We start from the raw sequence: 18,741 nt of genomic DNA on the forward strand, positions 1-18,741 counted from the left end.
CCTATTGGTCAAATACCATTAAAAAGACAGTTATGATGGTAATTTTCTATGCCATCTTCAATGGTGGTATTCTAATATAAACTTTACTTGAGAACTTGTTGGGAGTGGTAACGGGTGACAGAAGTTCATAAAAAGGAGTAAGGCAAGGCATATATGCTTACCTGATAATCACTCTAATCCTAATATAATTAGGCCTACACCAATCCATCCATTTCACAAATAAGATTAGGAGCAACAATTACCCATATACCTCAAAATCACTTCATGATCTCGATTTCCACAGTAATTTCAAATTAGTACCCTCTTCATTCCAGATTGCACATGGGCCCACAGTCAAAGAAAATCCAACAAGTGTAACAGGATAGTCTTAAGCCGTTGATCAACCCTTTGATCAAAATAACATCTTAGAAAAAGAAGGTCCTGTTCGTTTAAGATAATACAAATAATTGCACAGACTCAGCTTGTCTTTTCTTTTTTAATTGGCTTCTGAGAGCTTTTTTGGAATTGTAATAAGCTTTGACAGCTATTTAGAAAAGAAAAGACAAGGTGAGTTTGTGTCTAATTATTAGAAGCTGGTAGTGCCAACATCAGTAGCCTAAACCTTCCCTTATCAAATTTGTTGACTCCCCTTCAGCCTGCACCTCGTGAGCATTCTGATCATCAATAATCACGATACCGAAACGGATTGCAATCCTCATTTTGGAGGCTTTGGTTGGATTGGATAAGAGTTGTCAAGGGCCTGACATAATTAACATACTGAGTACAACTTTAGCCAAAAGTAAAAGAGGTAAAGGATGAATAAATTGCATTTTGAGTTTGAAATTACGTATAGATTGTAGTTTCATCTCTATTGTTTTTAGAGTGCCGTTGTACAGTCCAAAAGATCATTTTGCCCTCTACTTCTTCTAATTTTTTCCTCTCAACCACCCTGACCATTGTTGCAACTTGGAAGATGAGGAAAAAGAAGAACATGAAGAAGAGGAAAAAGAAGAGAGAGAAGGGAAACAGGAAGAAGAATTGACACCAGATAAAATTGGGGTCGACTCGATAGAAGTTCTGATCAACTTGGGAAAACTTGGGGATGACTCGGTAGAATATGGGGTCAATCTCTATTATTGAGTCGACCCAAACTTTTCCTAGCTGATCACATCTTTTATCGAGTCGCCTCAACTTTTTCCTTTTGATTCTTCTTTTTTGCTTCTTCTTCCTCTTCTTATCTATTTTTCTCCGATGCCTTCCATTTTTTCCGATGCCGATTCATCTCTTTCCCTTCTTTTCCATTGTTCAGCGCTGTCCATTTTTCATAACACTTGCCATTTTTTCCGATGCCAATTCTTCTTTATCCTTCTTCCTGTTCTTCCACTCTTTCTTAAAATTGGAGTAGAAGAAGAGGGCACAGCGGTCTCTTTGAAATTGTACGGCCATGCTTAGGATTCCACCAAGGGTAGCTTAGGTGTTGTTTTTATCAACTTAATCTTATGGATGGAAATGTGGGGCATTTGAAGACCATGTGAGTCTCCCTCATGATCATCCACTTGACCAACCAAAGCCATGCACCAATCGCTTAGCTTTTGGTGGCTACATCCATACTAACATCAAGACAAAAGAGTTTATACATATTCCATTACTTTTCAAAAAGTATTGTGGGGACCCATCAATAGGATGATCCAAACCGTCCATTTATTGAGCAACGGCATAAATAGGTTGTGTTGTGCCCTCAAAATCACTTCCATACAGTATGATTCTACCCCTTCTATCTATAGAGATTTCCATAATGAGCATTTCCTTTATAGATCAGAGGGTTAGGACCATCTTATGGAATTAGTTTTTGGGTAATAAATGCCCGGTTTGGATCCATCCTATGGAGTGGACTGGACAGTACTTTTTGAAAGACACTAGACTATATGGGGACACACCATATAGAGCCGAGTTTAAAATATGCCAACGATTTCAAGGATGATCCATATAACTAACAGGTAATATTAATAATATATGACTGAAAGAGACCACTATAGCAGCATAACAGAGAGAGTTTTATGCACCAAAACAAAAATAAGATCCGGAAAAACCAGCTGCATTTCAAGGAAGCTCATCCTTGATATTCTTGGGGAAGCCAAGCTCATCCTTGATATTCTGGGGGAAGCCAAGCTCATCCTTGATATTCTGGGGGAAGCCAAGCTCAACCTTGATATTCTTGGGGAACGTCTTGGCTTCAAGCTTGTCGATTGTCACAATGAGCATCCCATCCTTATAAATGGCAGAGATCGCATCTGTATTCATATCTTCTGAAATAGAGAATTTTCGAGTCAAGTTGCCAAGCCTCCTATCTGCTCTTAGGTACTTGACTCCATCTTCTTCCTCCCTCTTTTGATCACTACTGACGAGCAACGCCTTGCCACTGTCCACTAACTGGACTTTAATGTCATCAAGTTTTAGACCGGGCATTTCAACCAAGAAGGCGTACGAGTTACGGTACTCCTTCACGTCTGCTTTGATCAACATGAAGGACTCTACTTGCTTCTTTGGAACAACATCAGGGACAGTAAATTCAACTTCGACTACACACGTATCATTCACAATATATCCTTTAGCTGGGTCGTGAAGTTCAGTGAGGGACATGAATGATGGGAAACCCCAAGAACTCTTCTCTGCAGTGAATTTGTTTTCCCCGTCTACAGAAAAACAGAAAGAAGTTGGAATCATAACCAATTATATGGTGTAGGCCCGTATCGTCCAATATTATTCTTTTTCAAAGAGTATCGTACGGACCACATTATAGGATGATCCAAAACAATCATTAAAATGGCCACAACATAAATAAGTTGTGTTCAAAAAATCATTTCAAACCCAATAATCAGTTGAATAACAAACCCAAATCCCCCGAATTCTAGACCGGCAAACCTGACCTGACTTGAGGAACCTTTCTTCCCAACCCGAACCTGACCCGATTTCCAACCAACGAGGTTCAAACCAACCCGAGGAACCCTTTTTTCTAACCCTAACCTGAACCCAACCCGAGTTCAACCCAACCCAACCCAACACGAGTTTTTAAGCTTAAAAAAAAGATTTTGATAAAAAAATGTTGGGTTCCACTCACGTCGGGTTGCCAAACCCTCGACTCCGAACTCGGTTGGGTACTGAACCCAACCCGACCCGACGACTTTTTTTCGCATTAAACCCGACCCGAGTTGCAACCCTATTAATCATAGGCCATGTCTGGGTGTGCAATCTAATGGATTGTGTTTGCTATTAGTGTGAAAGTTAATTTCCGTGTTCTAATTAGACTGCGCTACCAAACCAGCCCTGGGTTCAGGGAAAGAGAGAGTACTTTTTATGGTAGACATGTTGTTGAGTTGATCAATCACAGCGAGGCTAAATTTCACATCTCGAGTCCACCCATCAGGCAAGCCCGTCGAATCAGCTACATGTAAGTATATCGAAAATTGGCCTTCCTTGTTGTTTACCTTGGGATAAATCAGTACATTCCTATATCAAAATATGAAAGGATTGAAGATTAAGAAAATGTAGCAAATCAACCGTAATTACTCGGAAGGAAAACAAAAAAGCAGTTATATTAAAAGTAAGAACAGGAGAAGGAGATCAGTGTACCAATTACAGTCGCTGATGAGAAAACTATCGGATTGAAGACGGTCGGTAAATGCAGAAAAGTTGATGATGGTCCACCTGACTTTCCCATTTGAAGCTTCTATCTTTGTCACTGTCGAAGCTAAAAAGAGAAGTTCAATGATGTACATAATAAGTTGTATGGTGAAATTATGATATTGGCAATGACGACATTATGGAAAATTTGTAGAATATGCAATTGATCTGTGACGCCTCAGGTTGGCAGGGTGGGGGGTGCGTGGGGTGGGGTGGGATGTTTTCAAAAGAAATCGAAAGAAAGATAGGGGGATTGGCAATGTCTTCCCTGCCGGTACTTCAACTTCGAGTGGCGAGAAAACTGTCGTTGGTGTCGCCGAAGTAGAACCCCTTCCAAATGGGTTCCTCGCTTTGTAGCCCGCCCCCTAGCCAGCCCAGTTTTGAGCCAGAGGGATGATGATCCATGGCCTGACACGGGCACTATATCTCATAAGATTGGAGGATCCCCGATATTGAGCATCTCGGGTAAGGAAGTTGATGCAGGAGCCCCCTCAAAAAGACATTGGCCCTATTTGGCTCCTTAGGGTAGTTGTCCTTTTCATCTCTTGATAGTTGCACTAGTGATTTTACTTAGTCATTTTCCAAGCATTTGTGTCCTTACATATCATTTACAATTGGTAATGTCTGTTTTTAGTCTTTCTTAAACTATGGGTAGTTTAGGAAAAGTTTCATTTGTAATTGGCTATAAAAGCCAACTCCCATCTCATTTTTAGGCAGACCTTGATATTGAAACTTTTGAAATTTGGAAGAATTAGATTTGAGTTCGTTTGGAGCCGCAATAGCTTCAAATTTCCAAGGAAAGAGAGTCTGTGATTTTCGGGAAATTACGAAGAGAACGAGCAGATTTGAAGCCACGGTCTCTTCGTTCCTGAGAATGTGCTACATGCGCGGAATTTATTGTTCTCGAAGGAATTCGGTGTGTTCCTTTTGCCCCCTCATGATTGGATCTTGAACACTGAATTTCTCTCTATCTTGTGCTTGTTGTTGATGAATTCAAAGGAATTTTCCTCAACTCAGGTAAAGTATACGATTGATTTTTCTGCATTCTACATTACTTAGTTTTTTTTTTCTTCTTGAGCAGTTGACACAGAAAATGAGTGTAAAATCTGTGTAGTTCTCAGAGCGATTTGCTTGTACAAACAGATCTGTTGAACTACTTGAGCTAATAGCGAGCACAAATTGAGTTGTCTGTGTATGCCGATCTTTGAGGACAATTGGTAGTTCAAGTTCTCTTTTGTTTTGTGCCTGTAAGCAGCTTGTATTCTTATGGATAACTCATCCTGGAAATTATGCTCGTTTCATGTTTGAATAAATGCCACAGTTAACATAAGCCAACATATGATGTTGCGCTCAATGAGGAAAATGCAGTAATTGACAATGAGCCTTAATTTTGATGAATTCAGCTGTTATGGATCAGCATTCCCTAAGCCTGAAATGCAACTGGTAGTTCTGTTTAGTTAAGGAAAACCTGTAATTTGTGAAAAAATTTTTTGTGAGGCTAATCTTCAAATTCAATAACTTCTCAGACAGCTAGTGCAGGACTGGACAAAATTGGGTGATTGGATCATCTTAATTCTTCAAGGCTATTCCATTTGATATCTGTTAATGAGCACAAGGAAGATCAACTGATCCTGTTGAGACACAGTGAACCAGTAACATTTTGAGGCTAAGCTGTTCGGGATTACGTCATGTATGACTTGGAGTTTAGAAGGCTGAGTAATGAACCCTCTGATTTCATCTTAATGTTTTTGTGCTAGGTCATTTTATAAAAGCTGCTTCAATCAATTGCGCTTCCGCTGGTAGCTCTACATCAGAAGTGGACGTTCAGATGGAATCCCTAAAGTTCTGCTTGATTGGGAAAAGGAAGAACCCTAATGAAGCTTTGGAAGGCCTCTGGTTTTGGGCAAAAAGCACTTGGAACATTCCATCGCTACAATGTATTTTGTCAAAAGATGAGCTTCTTTTTATGTTCGACTCTGAAGTGCAGGCTCTCAAGGTTCTTTCTACTAGTCCTGAATCCTTGGCACCCTATTTGAGTTTGCTTACTCTCTAGAAAAAGGAATTCGTTCAAGGGGAGGAACCTATGTAGGTCAACCTTTATGGCATCCCTCTACATGCTTGGGCAATATCAACGGTGGTGGCCATAGAAGGTTTGCTTGGTAGAGTCCTAGAAACAAAATTGGAAGGACATCAGCAGCACTGTATGAGCTTTGTCTCGGTCAAAATTCTTGCTTCTCGACGGATTGTCTCAGGCTCCTTTGCTGAAATTAGAATTTTAAACCATACCTATAGGATTGGAATTGAAATCCCTGATAATTCTGGATCTTTTGTCCCTTTGGCTCAACGGGTGCTTTCCGGCTGTTTGGATTCGCCCCCGATCGTGGGCTGGGTCGGGGCCACGTAGACATTTCCGCCCCCCCTTTGATTTCAAATTTCAAATTTTGTTGTCGGTGTGGGCTAGCCTGGGCCTTGTGGGTTGGTTTCTAGCTTTTTAGGGTCTCTGGCTTTGATCTTTAGTTTTTTAGGGTAGTTTCGTCTATTTCCTCTTTCTTTTTTTGGGTTCTCGAGGCGGGGTCCTTTGGTCCTTTCGCTTATTATATTTTTGATCTTTTTGGGTTTAGTTGCGTAGTCATTTCTAGGTTTGCTTCTAAGGTTCTTTCTCTGCTTTGCTTCTTTGCGACTCTCCGGAGAATTTGTTGCTTGCTTCTCGGGTCATTTCCTGGTTTTGTGTTGGGTCTGGGTTATGACCTCTCGGTTTATATTTTGAGAATGGAAAATCCTGGCGCTTCTCCTAGTCTTTCTGTCTCCTATGAAGGCAAAATATTGTGTTTGTCTACAGAGACAAGGATTCTGGAAGATTTTTAAGGAGGATGGAAGAGATGATTTACGACGAAGGAAAGGCCGCTATAATGGACCCTTGGCCCAGATAAGTAGCTGACGATTTACTTCGAAAGCAATGGGACATCTTCAGACAAGAGGCTCAGGAATGCCCTTTCACCCTAATCCGTCTCACTGGGTCAAGGGAGATTAGGGAAACCCAATCGGCTTCTCTTCGCACATCCATTCTTTAAATTCCTTTTGGCAGAAGAAAAAGATACGAGGAGGCTTAATTGGGACGCCAATAAACAAGTGAAAGAAAGAATTGCAGATAGAAAAATCCCTAGTCGTTTGGAGCAAGTTATGGAGGAGCTTCTTGTAGAAATGCCGGATTTTATGATCCAGCATATCTTGGACAATCTTGAGAAGTGTGTGGCTTAGGGTTTCCGGGGAGGAATTATCGTTCCGGTTATCCAGAACTTTTGGGCATTCTCAGAAGGACAATTGAAAGTTTTTTGGAAAAGCATTAGGTACTTCAAAGTAAGCAAGTTAGAAAAGGAGGAAAAGGGATTTTATGTTTGTCTGTTATAATTGTATGGTTTACTTCAAATAGGTATTGGGTATGCCCATGCCAAAACATGCTAATCTTTTGTATTGCAGGCTGGGACTTCTAGTCCCGAATGCAGTTTGAGAATTAATGAAAATTGTCATCTTTCAAAAAAAAAAAAAAAGTTGTATGGTGTATGCCCGTATAGTCCAGTATTTTTCAAAATGTACTGTACGGTACCCACCATAGGATGATCCAAACCGTCTATTTGATGGAACATGATGTAAATAGGTTGAACCTAAAAAAAGATTTCCATAGGATGATCCCAACCCTCCGATCTATAGAGGTTTCAACAACATGCAGTTCCTCTACAGATCAGAAGGCTAGGATCATCCTATTGAAATGATTTTTCTGGAACAACCTATTTACGTTATGACCCATCAAATGGACGGTATGGATCATCCTAGGGTGTGGGCCGTACAATACTTTTTCAAAAAAAATACTGGACTATAAGGGATTACACCATATGAAAACTCAATAATATACTCTCTTTCAATCAAAAGAAGTCCACGATAATACCTTCCATCGATCGACTCCCTCCAAACATCGACTCCCTCCAAACAGACACCTTTGTAGAGCTCAGAATCAAAACCTCTCAAAAGTTGAACAAGAAAAAGTATTCTAAACAGGCTTTAAATAAAAGAAAAAAGATTCTCACAGCAACACAAATTCACGACCTTTCACAACCAAACTAAAGCTAGTACGTAAAACCCTACCAACTCGGGAACCCCAATCACATAATTCTCCACACGGTTCAAAAAACAGAATACAATCAAAGCTAGTAAACCCTGCCAACTTGGGAACCAAATCACATAAATTCTCCAGAGAGTTCAAAACAATTTCAAGTCGTTTAAAATTCTAACGAAAGCTAGTGCACCCTTCCAGCCAACCATTCTCCACAATGCTTATAGAATTCGGGATTTTATATGATGAATGGCCGTATGAACCATTATTTTTCAAAAAGTACTGTATGGCCCACTTCATAGGATGATCCAAACAGTTCATTTGTGGGATACAACATAAATAGGTTGTTCCCCAAAAGACATCTCCATATGATGATCCTAACCTTCTGATCTATACAGGGACGATAAATTATGGAAACATGTACGGATTGGAGGGTTAAGATCATTCTTTGGAGATGATTTTTGGGCCATGTGGCTCTACAAATAAACGGTTTGGATCATCTTATGAAGTGGGCCGTACAGTACTTTTTGAAAAATAATGGTTTAGACGGCCATTCATCATATAAAATCTATCTTCTATAAGCATTGTGGAGAATGGTTGGCTGGAAGGGTGCACTAGCTTTCGTTAGAATTTGAAACGTAATTTTTAAATGAAAACTCTCACAAATTAATCAGCTAAAGAAAGGGATAAGCTGAGTTTGTACAGTTAACAAACCGTAACAGTGCTAATATTAGCGACCAAAAAACCCTAATGGCACTAAACTTGTCCTATCTCTTGTCATTAAAACTGCCCTTAAGTATTATTACAGTTCTCAAACAACATAGTAAGGCCAAGTTGATTTGATGCAGAATCATGATTCAAGGAAAGCAATTATCCCAAATAGAAGGAATAATCCTAAATTAGCATAGCAAGCATGATCTGCATTACAACCGTAAGCTACATAGAAGGATAGAAGGGGTTACTTGAGTTGATGTCCAAAGTGGGTGGTGGACTTTGGCCTTCTCCCTCCCTCCCTGTGTTTCTCTCTCTGTTGGGAAAAACCCCCCAAAAATCCAGACGCCTCTTCCCCTTTTGCAAACCCTAGTCATATGTATAAAGGGAAATGATAAATTTGCATCCCTTATTCTTGCCCTGGACAGCCCCTACTACTGTATTGCTCACTCTCTTTTTACTCGAAAATGGTAAACATTAATATACTCAACCTCTTTTCTTTGCAGCCAACCCCATTTCATGTCATTCATGGCCATGCTTTTGCAAAAGGGGTGAGCAAAGGGAGTAAAAGAAGAGGGCAAAACGGTCTTTCAGATGGTATGAGCCAATTGAAAGGCAATAAAGTGAAACCACCATCCGCATGTAATTTAAAAGATTCAAAATGTATTTTAATCATATTTAATTTTCCCAATAAAAAATGAACCTACTCTTTTAAACTGTATGGCCATGCTTAGGATTCCACCAAGAGTGGCTTAGGTGTTGTTTTTATCAACTTAATCTTATGGATGGAAATGTCGGGCATTTGAAGACCATGTGAGTAGGGCTGCAACTTGACCCGACCCCAAAATAGCTTGGGTTGGATTCATGTTTCTCGGGTTTCAGGCCGAGCAGGGTCTCCAATCCAAAAGCCCGCATGAATTTCGGGTCAAGCCGGGTTTGAAGGGGCCCGACCCAACCCGACCTGAGTTACTTAAGTTATAGTATGTATTTTTTTTTCTAAAACTTTGTTACTTTAAAAGTGAAAACTTAGAAGTAAAACTCACGCACGCACGCAATCACGGGGGCTCTTTCCATCTTCTGTTCTTTTTCTCCCTTTAGCTCTAGGGTTTCAAGTTTTAACTAAATAGTTAATGCACTAATAGTTTGTTGTTTTTCTCATATGAGTATAATCATTTTCATTAGGTAATGCATCAATTTATTCTCTTTAGACCAGTTATTAGTTAATGCACTAAAGAGTTTGCCATGCTTGAGTTTTTCTACTTCTATGAGTAGAGTTGCCTTGCCAACGTAAAAAAATTGCATCAACGTAAAAGAACCAGACCCAACCCGAGATTTATCATGGGTAGGACCGGGTTTGGTAATCGTGGATTTTCCGGAAAAAAACCCGACCCAACCCGAGATATTTTTCGGGTAAGGTTGGGTTCTTCAAAACCCGACCCGCCCGCCCCGAGTTGCAACCCTACATGTGAGTCTACTCATGTCTTCTACCTGATCAACCAAAGCCATGCACCAATTGCTAGGTTTTGGTGGCTACATCCATAACATCACATGACAAAGGAGTTTATATATATCCCATTACTTTTTCAAAAGGTATTGTGGGGACCCCTCGATAGGATGATCCAAACCGTCCATTTATTGAGCCACGACATAAATAGGTTGTGTTGTGCCCTCAAAATCACTTCCATATAATATGATTCTACCCCTTAGATCTATAGAGATTTCCATAATGAGCATTACCTCTGTAGATCAGAAGGTTAGGACCATCTTATGGAGTTAGTTTTTGGGTAACAACCTATCTACATTGTGGCCCAATAAATGCCCGGTTTGGATCCATCCGATGGAGTGTATTGGACAGTACTTTTTGAAAGATACTAGACTATACGGGATCACACGATATCTACTATAATAAGCCGGGATGAAAAGAGGAGGGCTTTTTTGATTTTTTTGAAAATCACCTGAGAATTACAAGTCACATTTTTTGACTTTTTTGAACAAATGCTCACATTCAACTCATATAATTTCAATCCTACTCCCCTCCTTTATGCTTTTAACAAAGGCACCCATTGAATCATATAATTTCAATCCTACCCCCCCTTTATGCTTTTAACAAAGGCACCCATTAAAGCCGTATAATTTCGATCTTACCCACCTCCTTTATAATTTTTTAATTAAAAAACTATAAGGTGATCTTGACCATCCGATTTAAGATAAGAGGAATTATAGAAACATCTATAGATTGGAGGGCTAGGATCAGCCTATGGAAATGATTTTTGGGGCACAACCTATTTATGTTGTGTTCCATCACATGGACGGTTTGGATCAACCTATCACGTGGTCCGTACCGTTCTTTGTCGGCCCGTGCATCGCACGGGTTTTTTACTAGTTAATAATATATGAGTGAAAGAGACGATTATAGCAGCATAACAGAGAGAGTTTTATGCACCAAAACAAAAATAAGATCCGGAAAAACCAGCTGCATTTCAAGGAAGCTCTTCCTTGATATTCTTGGGGAAGCCATGCTCATCCTTGATATTCTTGGGGAAGCCAAGCTCAACCTTGATATTCTTGGGGAACGTCTTGGCTTCAAGCTTGTCGATTGTCACAATGAGCATCCCATCCTTATAAATGGCAGAGATCGCATCTGTATTCATATCTTCTGAAATAGAGAATTTTCGAGTCAAGTTGCCAAGCCTCCTATCTGCTCTTAGGTACTTGACTCCATCTTCTTCCTCCCTCTTTTGATCACTACTGACGAGCAACGCCTTGCCACTGTCCACTAACTGGACTTTAATGTCATCAAGTTTTAGACCGGGCATTTCAACCAAGAAGGTGTACGAGTTAGGGTACTCCTTCACGTCAGCTTTGATCAACATGAAGGACTCTACTTGCTTCTTTGGAACATCAACAGGGACAGTAAATTCAATTTCGACTACACACGTATCATTCACAATATATCCTTTAGCTGGGTCGTGAAGTTCAGTGAGGGACATGAATGATTGGAAACCCCAAGAACTCGCCTTTGCAGTGAAGCTGTCTTCAGCGTCTACAAAAAAACAGAAAGAAGTTGGAATCATAACCAATTATATGGTGTAGGCCCGTATAGTCCAATATTATTCTTTTTCAAAAAGTATCGTACGGACCACATTATAGGATGATCCAAAGCAATCATTAAAATGGCCACAACATAAATAGGTTGTGTTCAAAAAATCATTTCAATAGGATGATCCTAACCCTTCGATCTATAGAGGATTTCATAATAAGCAGTTACTCTATATCGGAGGGCTAGGATCATCTTACGGAAATGATTTTTTGGACATACCGATTAACATTGTGGGCCATCAAATGGAAGGATTGGATCATCATATGGTGTACGCCGTACAGTACTTTTGGGGAAATATTGACCTATATGGGCTTACACGGTATAAAAAACCCAAAATTCAGTTGAATAACAAACCCAAATCCCCCGAATTCTAGACCGGCCAACCTGACCTGACTTGAGGAATCTTTTTTCCCAATCCGAACCTGACCCGACCCAATTTCCAACCAACAAGGTTCAACCCAACCCGAGGAACCCTTTTTTCTAACCCTAACCTGAACCCGACGCGAGTTCAACCCAACCCAACACGAGTTTTTAAGCTTAAAAAAAAGATTTTGATAAAAAAATGTTGGGTTCCACTCAGGTCGGGTTGCCAAACCCTCGACTCCGAACTCGGTTGGGCACTGAACCCAACCTGACCCGACGACTTTTTTTCGCATTAAACCCAACCCGAGTTGCAACCCTATTAATCATAGGCCATGTCTGGGTGTGCGATATAATGGATTGTGTTTGCTATTAGTGTGAAAGTTAATTTCTGTGTTCTAATTAGACTGCGCTACCAAACCAGCCCTGGGTTCAGGAAAAGAGAGAGTACTTGTACTTTTTATGGTAGACATGTTGTTGAGTTGATCAATCACAGCGAGACTATATTTCACATCTCGAATCCACCCATTAGGCAAGCCCGTCGGATCAGCAACATGTAAGAATATCGAAAGTTGGCCTTCCTCGATGTTTCCCTTGGGATAAATCCTTACATTCCTATATCAAAATATGAAAGGATTGAAGATTAAGAAAATGTAGCAAATCAACCGTAATTACTCGGAAGGAAAAAAAAAGCAGTTATATTAAAAGCGAGAATAGGAGAAGGAGATTGGTGTACCATTTACAGTCGCTGATGAGAAAACTATCGGATTGAAGACAGTCGGTAAATGTAGAGAAGTTGTTGATGGTCCACCTGACTTTCCCATTTGAAGCTTCTATCTTTGTCACTGTCGAAGCTAAAAAGAGAAGTTCAATGATGTACATAATAAGTTGTATGGTGTATGCCCGTATAGTCCTGTATTTTTCAAAATGTATTGTACAGTACCCACCATAGGATGATCCAAACCGTCTATTTGATGGAACATGATGTAAATAGGTTGTACCTAAAATAAAATACCGTTTCGGGTAAGTGTGATTTCGGTGTCGGTCTCCACCGAAATCCGAAATTTCGGATTTTGATCGAAATTTAAAACCATGATTCCAACTAAAGCTAGTAAGTAAAACCCTACCAACTTGGGAACCCCAATCACATAATTCTCCACACGGTTCAAAAAACAAAATACAATCAAAGCTAGTAAACCCTGCCAACTTGGGAACCAAATCACATAAATTCTCCAGAGAGTTCAAAACAATTTCAAGTCGTTTAAAATTCTAACGAAAGCAAGTGCACCGTTCCAGCCAACCATTCTCCACAATGCTTATAGAATTCGAGATTTTATATGATGAATGGCCGTATGAACCATTATTTTTCAAAAAGTACTGTATGGCCCACTTCATAGGATGATCCAAACAGTTCATTTGTGGGGATACAACATAAATAGGTTGTGCCCCAAAAGACATCTCCATATGAATTTTGATGATCCTAACCTTCTGATCTATATAGGGATGATAAATAATGGAAACATGTACGGATTGGGGGGTTAGGATCATTCTATGGAGATGATTTTTGGGACATAACCTATTTACGTTGTGGCTCTAGATCCAGCCAATGGAAGATTAATTAATTCATTTTTTGCAATGAACTCATCAAATGACCTCATGTTTTTAACTGATCTCCTACACCCCAATCTTTCACCAACAAACCTAATCTCATTGAAATCACCCCCAATGCACCAAGGATGGTCCCATCTCCCCCTAACCCCATTTAGTTCCACCCATAACAACTCTTTCTCCGCCCCTAAAGAAGGGCCGTATAGCCCAGTAAAAGTTACGCTTAAAGCATCCTCCGTCCTCAAAAGGACGATGGATAAGGAGAAGCACCCTTTCCACTCCTCCTTAAACGACCACACTGACTCATCCCAAGCTACTAATATACCCCCCGAGGCCCCTTTTGATTCCACAAAGGAGAACCTCCAATCACCCCTAACACCTATATTTCTCAATAGATATCTATCAACTACCTCCAACTTAGTTTCCTGAATCCATAATAGGTTCGGCTTCCATTTTTTAACCATTTCTTTAACCTGAGCCTTTTTCTCGAGAGAACCCAGTCCATTAATATTCCATGATAAAATCTTCATAGGGAACCAACTTTGACAAATTTCCTCCCCATCACTTTTTTTCAAATCGGAGGGAGAGTAACCCATTTTTCCCTCACGCACTTTCCCCCCATAATTCACCTCAGTCTTTAATTTAGCTAGTTCCATAATCATCCTCTTTTCAGTAGGACACTCCGACCTAGCCAAAACTCCCTCTGCCTCTCGAACCTCGGCCTCCCTAATCATCTCATGAAAGCCACCCACCGGACCAGAGTATTCAACTCCTAACACCTTACTAACACCAATTGTATGCTCCACCATGGCTTCTACCCCATCTAAAACATGCACTCCTTCTACCTCTTCATCACCCCCTAGCCTGACGTAAGAAGAAACTTTCACTTGAGAATTAGGCCCTGGACTATTCTTGGATGTCTTATCAAAAGCCACATCTAGAGAAATTGGAGAAGATTGTGACGAATATAAAGGCGAAAATTCTAGATTTTGTCTGTCAGAAGCCCCGTATACACTGCTGATTCTTGCATCTAATCCCTGCAATTCAGCAAAAGGAGACAGAAACCCATTATCCAAAATCGAATGAAAATTGCTAGTACCTTCCATTGGTGCACCGCAAAGGATACCGACCCCTAACCTCTGTCGTGGACAATTGATTTGATGGATATTTCATTGCTCCCAAATACCTGAAAGCTAGAGTTGTGGCACCATCCATCCAGGCAAGAATCCAAGGTATCCGCAGATCCAATAAACAATTGATTCGGAAGTGGGTTGCTGTCCAAATCTTCAACAATCCTCTTGAATACTCCATCCGCATTAATTGAAGGGCTCACTTGCTGCTGAATGATGTCTCTAAAGCTCCTTTTCATCCTCGCCGCATTAGGGTGTTTGAAGCCGACCTCGTCTTCTCTGCTCTTCGCCTTCAAAGAGGAAAGACCAGCAGCAGCCAAATCTGGGTTGTGATCTACTTCCCTCTCCACACCGAATTGGATACCTTGACTTTCCAATGGTTGGAATAAATTGATTCGGGCTGGAGAAGAAGATTGTACGGGCTTCCTAATTCCATTCCTATCAAAACTAGGGGTGCTGGGCCCAGTTTTATCCACTCCACTTCCTTCCAAAAAGCCCACAAAACTATCCACCAAAAGATTAAGGTGATTTTTTAACCCACTCAGGGGTCCACCCATATAAAATCTCTCTTCTATAAGCATTGTGGAGAATGGTTGGCTGGAAGGGTGCAGTAGCTTTCGTTAGAATTTGAAACGACTTGAAATTGTTCTTGTAATTCTTAAATGAAAACTCTCACAAATTAATCAGCTAAAGAAAGAGATAAGCTGAGTCTGTACAATTAACAAACCGTAGCAGTGCTAATATTAGCGGCCAAAAAACCCTAATGTAGACATTGCTCTGCTATGATAATGGCACTAAACTTCTCCGATCTCTTGTCATTAAAACTGCCCTTAAGTTATTATTACAGTTGTCAAAAGCTTTGTGAAAGCAAACAACATAGTAAGGCTAAGTTGATTTGATGCAATCATAATGCAAGGCAGAATCATGATTCAAGGAAAGCAATTATCCCAAATAGAAGGAAAAATCCCAAATTAGGATAGCAAACATGATCTGCATTACAACCGTAAGCTACATAGAAGGATAGAAGGGGTTACTTGAGTTGATGTCCAAAGTGGGTGGTGGACTTTGGCCTTGTTTTCCTTTTACCAAAGCTCCTCTGTCCAAATGATAATATCAGCAAAGTGGGTTTGAGAATGGTTTTTAAGGGGGGTATTGTTGGGAATGGGGTGGTCGGACGGAGGAGTGGCCGGAGCTTCTTTTCTCCTTCTTCTCCCTCTCTCCCTGTGTTTCTCTCTGTTGGGAAAATCCACACGCCTCTTTCCCTTTTGCAAACCCTAGTCGTATGTATAAAGGGAAATGATAAGTCTGTACCCTTATTCTTACCCTGGACAGCCCCCTACTAGTGTTGCTCACTCTCTTGTTACTCGGAAAATGGTAAACATTAATATACTCAACCTCTTTTCTTTGCAGCCAACCCCATTTCATGTCATTGGCCATGCTTTTTATTAATCACTTTCCAAAAAAGGGGTGTCTTGGGCAAGAGCAAAGGGAATGAATGTTCTTTTTGACTTTTTATTAATCACTTTCCAAGTTGGTAACTAGGGAAATTTCTCATCTTGGCAATTCATTTGGTAAAACAGCAACATGAGAGCTCAAAAATTTATTTCCTAATTATCTTTTTAGCTTGGAAGATTATAGCAAAATCAAGAAAATCAGCTTTTATTAATAATCTTTAATTTTTTCTTTGAGTGGTAAATTAACTGAGGAATGCTAGACTCACAGGAGCCCTTGCAGAAAAAGGGGCAAAGGGCTTCCCCATTGGTCAAATTTAACTTGGTACTTAATTTGGTAAGACAGCCGCATGAGAGCTCAAAACTTTAAGGGAAGTGATATTTACGCCCCTTTGATCACCAGGACGCCCAGCGACAGTGTATGTACTTGACGTCCGAAAAATCCAGTGGTTTTGATGTCCACGTACATTGACGCGGGGTGCCCGTGATCAAAAGGGGCGAAAATATCACTTCCCAACTTTAAATCCTAATAATTAGCTTGTAGCTTAGAAAATTAGAAGAAAATAAAAAAAATAGGAGCCTTAACTTAAATTTTCTATTAATTAAAATGGTAACTTGGAGGGAGAGAGGGAGGGAGATATCCTGATTTGGGTCTCTCAATAATTTGAGATCAAATTGATCAACACCAATGGATTGAATTCTAAAAGATTAAGGGCATGTCTGGCAGCTAGGAATTTTTTTCCTTATGATAAATCGTTGTGGTGAGAGAGGGGTAGGGCGGGTGAAGTGGCTGAAAATCGGGAGACAAAAATTGGGAATCCAAAGTCGAAGTGACCAAATCCTAAGTTGGGGAAAGCTTAGGGATGACTTAGTAGAAGATGGGGTCAATCTCTATTACTGAGTTGACCCACACTTTTCCAAGTTGATCCCATATTTTATCGAGTCGACCCCAACTTTTTCTCAGTTGACCTTAACTTCTATGTTTTTCCTCTTGATTCTTCTTTTTTCCTTCTTCTTCCTCTTCTTTTCTATTTTTCTCCGATGCCAATTTTTCTTTTCCTTCTTCCTTTTCTTCCTCTTTCACTTTTTCTTCTTCTGCTTCCTCTTCCTCTTCCGAGAAGACTTCCTCTTCCGAGAAGAAAAGAGGGCAAAATGGTCTTTTAGACGGTATGGCGCCAATTGAAGGCAATAGAGCTGATACTACCATCCATATGTAATTTAAGACTCAAAATGTGTCTTAATCATATTTAACCGAGGAATGATAGAGGCAAGGGCCTTCTTTATGCAAGGGCCGGAGAAGGGCCCTTGAATAGATCCACGTCATTAAGTGCAACCAAATTCAGTTTCTCAACTGACTTTTAAAATGACGTGTATCTACTGAAAGGCCCTTCTCCAGCCCTTGCATAAAGATGCCCCTTGCATCTATCATTCCTCTATTTAACCAAATGAAAAAGGAACCTACTCTTTAAACTGTACGGCCATGCTTAGGATTCCACCAAGTAGCTTAGGCGTTGTTTTTATCAATTTGTAATCTTATGGATGGAAATGTCGGGCGTTTGAAGACCACGTGAGTCTCCTCATGATCATCCACCAAAGCCATGCACCAATCGCTTAGGTTTTGATGGCTACATCCATAACATCACGACAACGGAGTGTATGTAAGGCCGTATAATCCATTGTTTTTCATAAAGTATTGTAAGGCCCGCTCCATAGGATGATCCAAACCGTCCATTTATTTATTGAGCTATGACATAAATAGGTTGTGCCCCAAAAATCAGTTCCATAGGATGATTCTAACCCTCCGATCTATAGAGATTTCCATAATGTGCAGTGCCTCCATAGATCGGAGGGTTAGAACCATCTTATGTGATTGATTTTTTACGCACAACCTCGAAGGTTATAGCCCAATAAATGAACGGTTTGGATCATCCTATAGAGCAGGCCGTACAGTACTTTTTGAAAAATACTAGACTACAGGGCTACACACCATATATAACTAAGTTTAAAATATGCCAACGATTTTAAGGATGATCCATATACCTAACAGGGAATGTAATAATGACTTAAAGAAACCATCCTAAGAACATAACATAGAGAGTTTTATGCACCTAAACAGTAATAAGAAAGGGAAAAAAGCAGCTTTAAGACCATGAAAAAACAGCAGCATTTCAAGCAAGCTTGACCTCTACCGTCTTGGGGAACTTCTTGGCTTCAAACTTCTCTATTGTTACAATGAGCAACCCATCCTTATAAATGGCAGATACTGCATCTGTATTCATATCTTCTTCTGAAATAGAGAGTTTTCGAGACAAGTTGCAGAGCCTCCTGTCGGATTTTAGCTGGGTCCTGAAGTTCAGTGAGGGACATGAATGATTGGTAACCCCAAGAACTCTCCTTTGCAGTGAATTTGTTTACCCCGTCTACAGAAAAACAGAAAGAAGTTGGAATCATAACCAATTATATGGTGTAGGCCCGTATAGTCTAATATTATTATTTTTCAAAAAGTATCGTACGGACCACATTATAGGATGATCCAAAACATTCATTAAAATGGCCACAACATAAATAAGTTGTGCTCAAAAAATCATTTCAATAGGATAATCCTAACCCTTC

General features: G+C 40.1%; 2 protein-coding genes across 6 annotated transcripts; both read right to left on the reverse strand.

The window, feature by feature from the left end:
- Window positions 1–1,957: 1,957 nt before the first annotated feature.
- On the reverse strand, window positions 1,958–8,871 carry LOC143869842 (MATH domain and coiled-coil domain-containing protein At3g58200-like). Of its 4 annotated transcripts, XM_077376408.1 has the most exons (6): window positions 8,731–8,871; window positions 7,604–7,652; window positions 3,610–3,727; window positions 3,329–3,486; window positions 2,185–2,672; window positions 1,958–2,154 (listed from the first exon to the last, which is right to left on the reverse strand). In XM_077376408.1, exons 1-6 carry the CDS (start codon window positions 8,854–8,856, stop codon window positions 2,080–2,082), a joined length of 1,014 nt encoding a protein of 337 aa, XP_077232523.1. In that variant the 5' UTR covers window positions 8,857–8,871; the 3' UTR covers window positions 1,958–2,079. The 4 variants fall into 4 exon arrangements, with proteins under 4 accessions (XP_077232523.1, XP_077232519.1, XP_077232516.1 ...); XM_077376404.1 differs by having other exon boundaries at window positions 1,958–2,672; window positions 3,610–3,718; XM_077376401.1 differs by having other exon boundaries at window positions 1,958–2,672.
- Window positions 8,872–10,862: 1,991 nt separating this feature from the next.
- On the reverse strand, window positions 10,863–15,950 carry LOC143869856 (protein RESTRICTED TEV MOVEMENT 3-like). 2 transcript variants are annotated; one of them, XM_077376416.1, is made up of 4 exons: window positions 15,712–15,950; window positions 12,676–12,784; window positions 12,391–12,554; window positions 10,863–11,522 (listed from the first exon to the last, which is right to left on the reverse strand). In XM_077376416.1, coding segments are annotated over exons 1-4 (837 nt in total). In that variant the 5' UTR covers window positions 15,713–15,950; the 3' UTR covers window positions 10,863–10,959. The 2 variants fall into 2 exon arrangements, with proteins under 2 accessions (XP_077232531.1, XP_077232534.1); XM_077376419.1 differs by having other exon boundaries at window positions 12,397–12,554; window positions 15,712–15,947.
- Window positions 15,951–18,741: the final 2,791 nt, after the last annotated feature.

This window comes from Tasmannia lanceolata, unplaced genomic scaffold (genome assembly GCF_043159265.1).
Source record: "Tasmannia lanceolata isolate RefF3 unplaced genomic scaffold, GAP_Taslan_0.1 ptg000002l, whole genome shotgun sequence".
Lineage (NCBI taxonomy): Eukaryota > Viridiplantae > Streptophyta > Magnoliopsida > Canellales > Winteraceae > Tasmannia > Tasmannia lanceolata.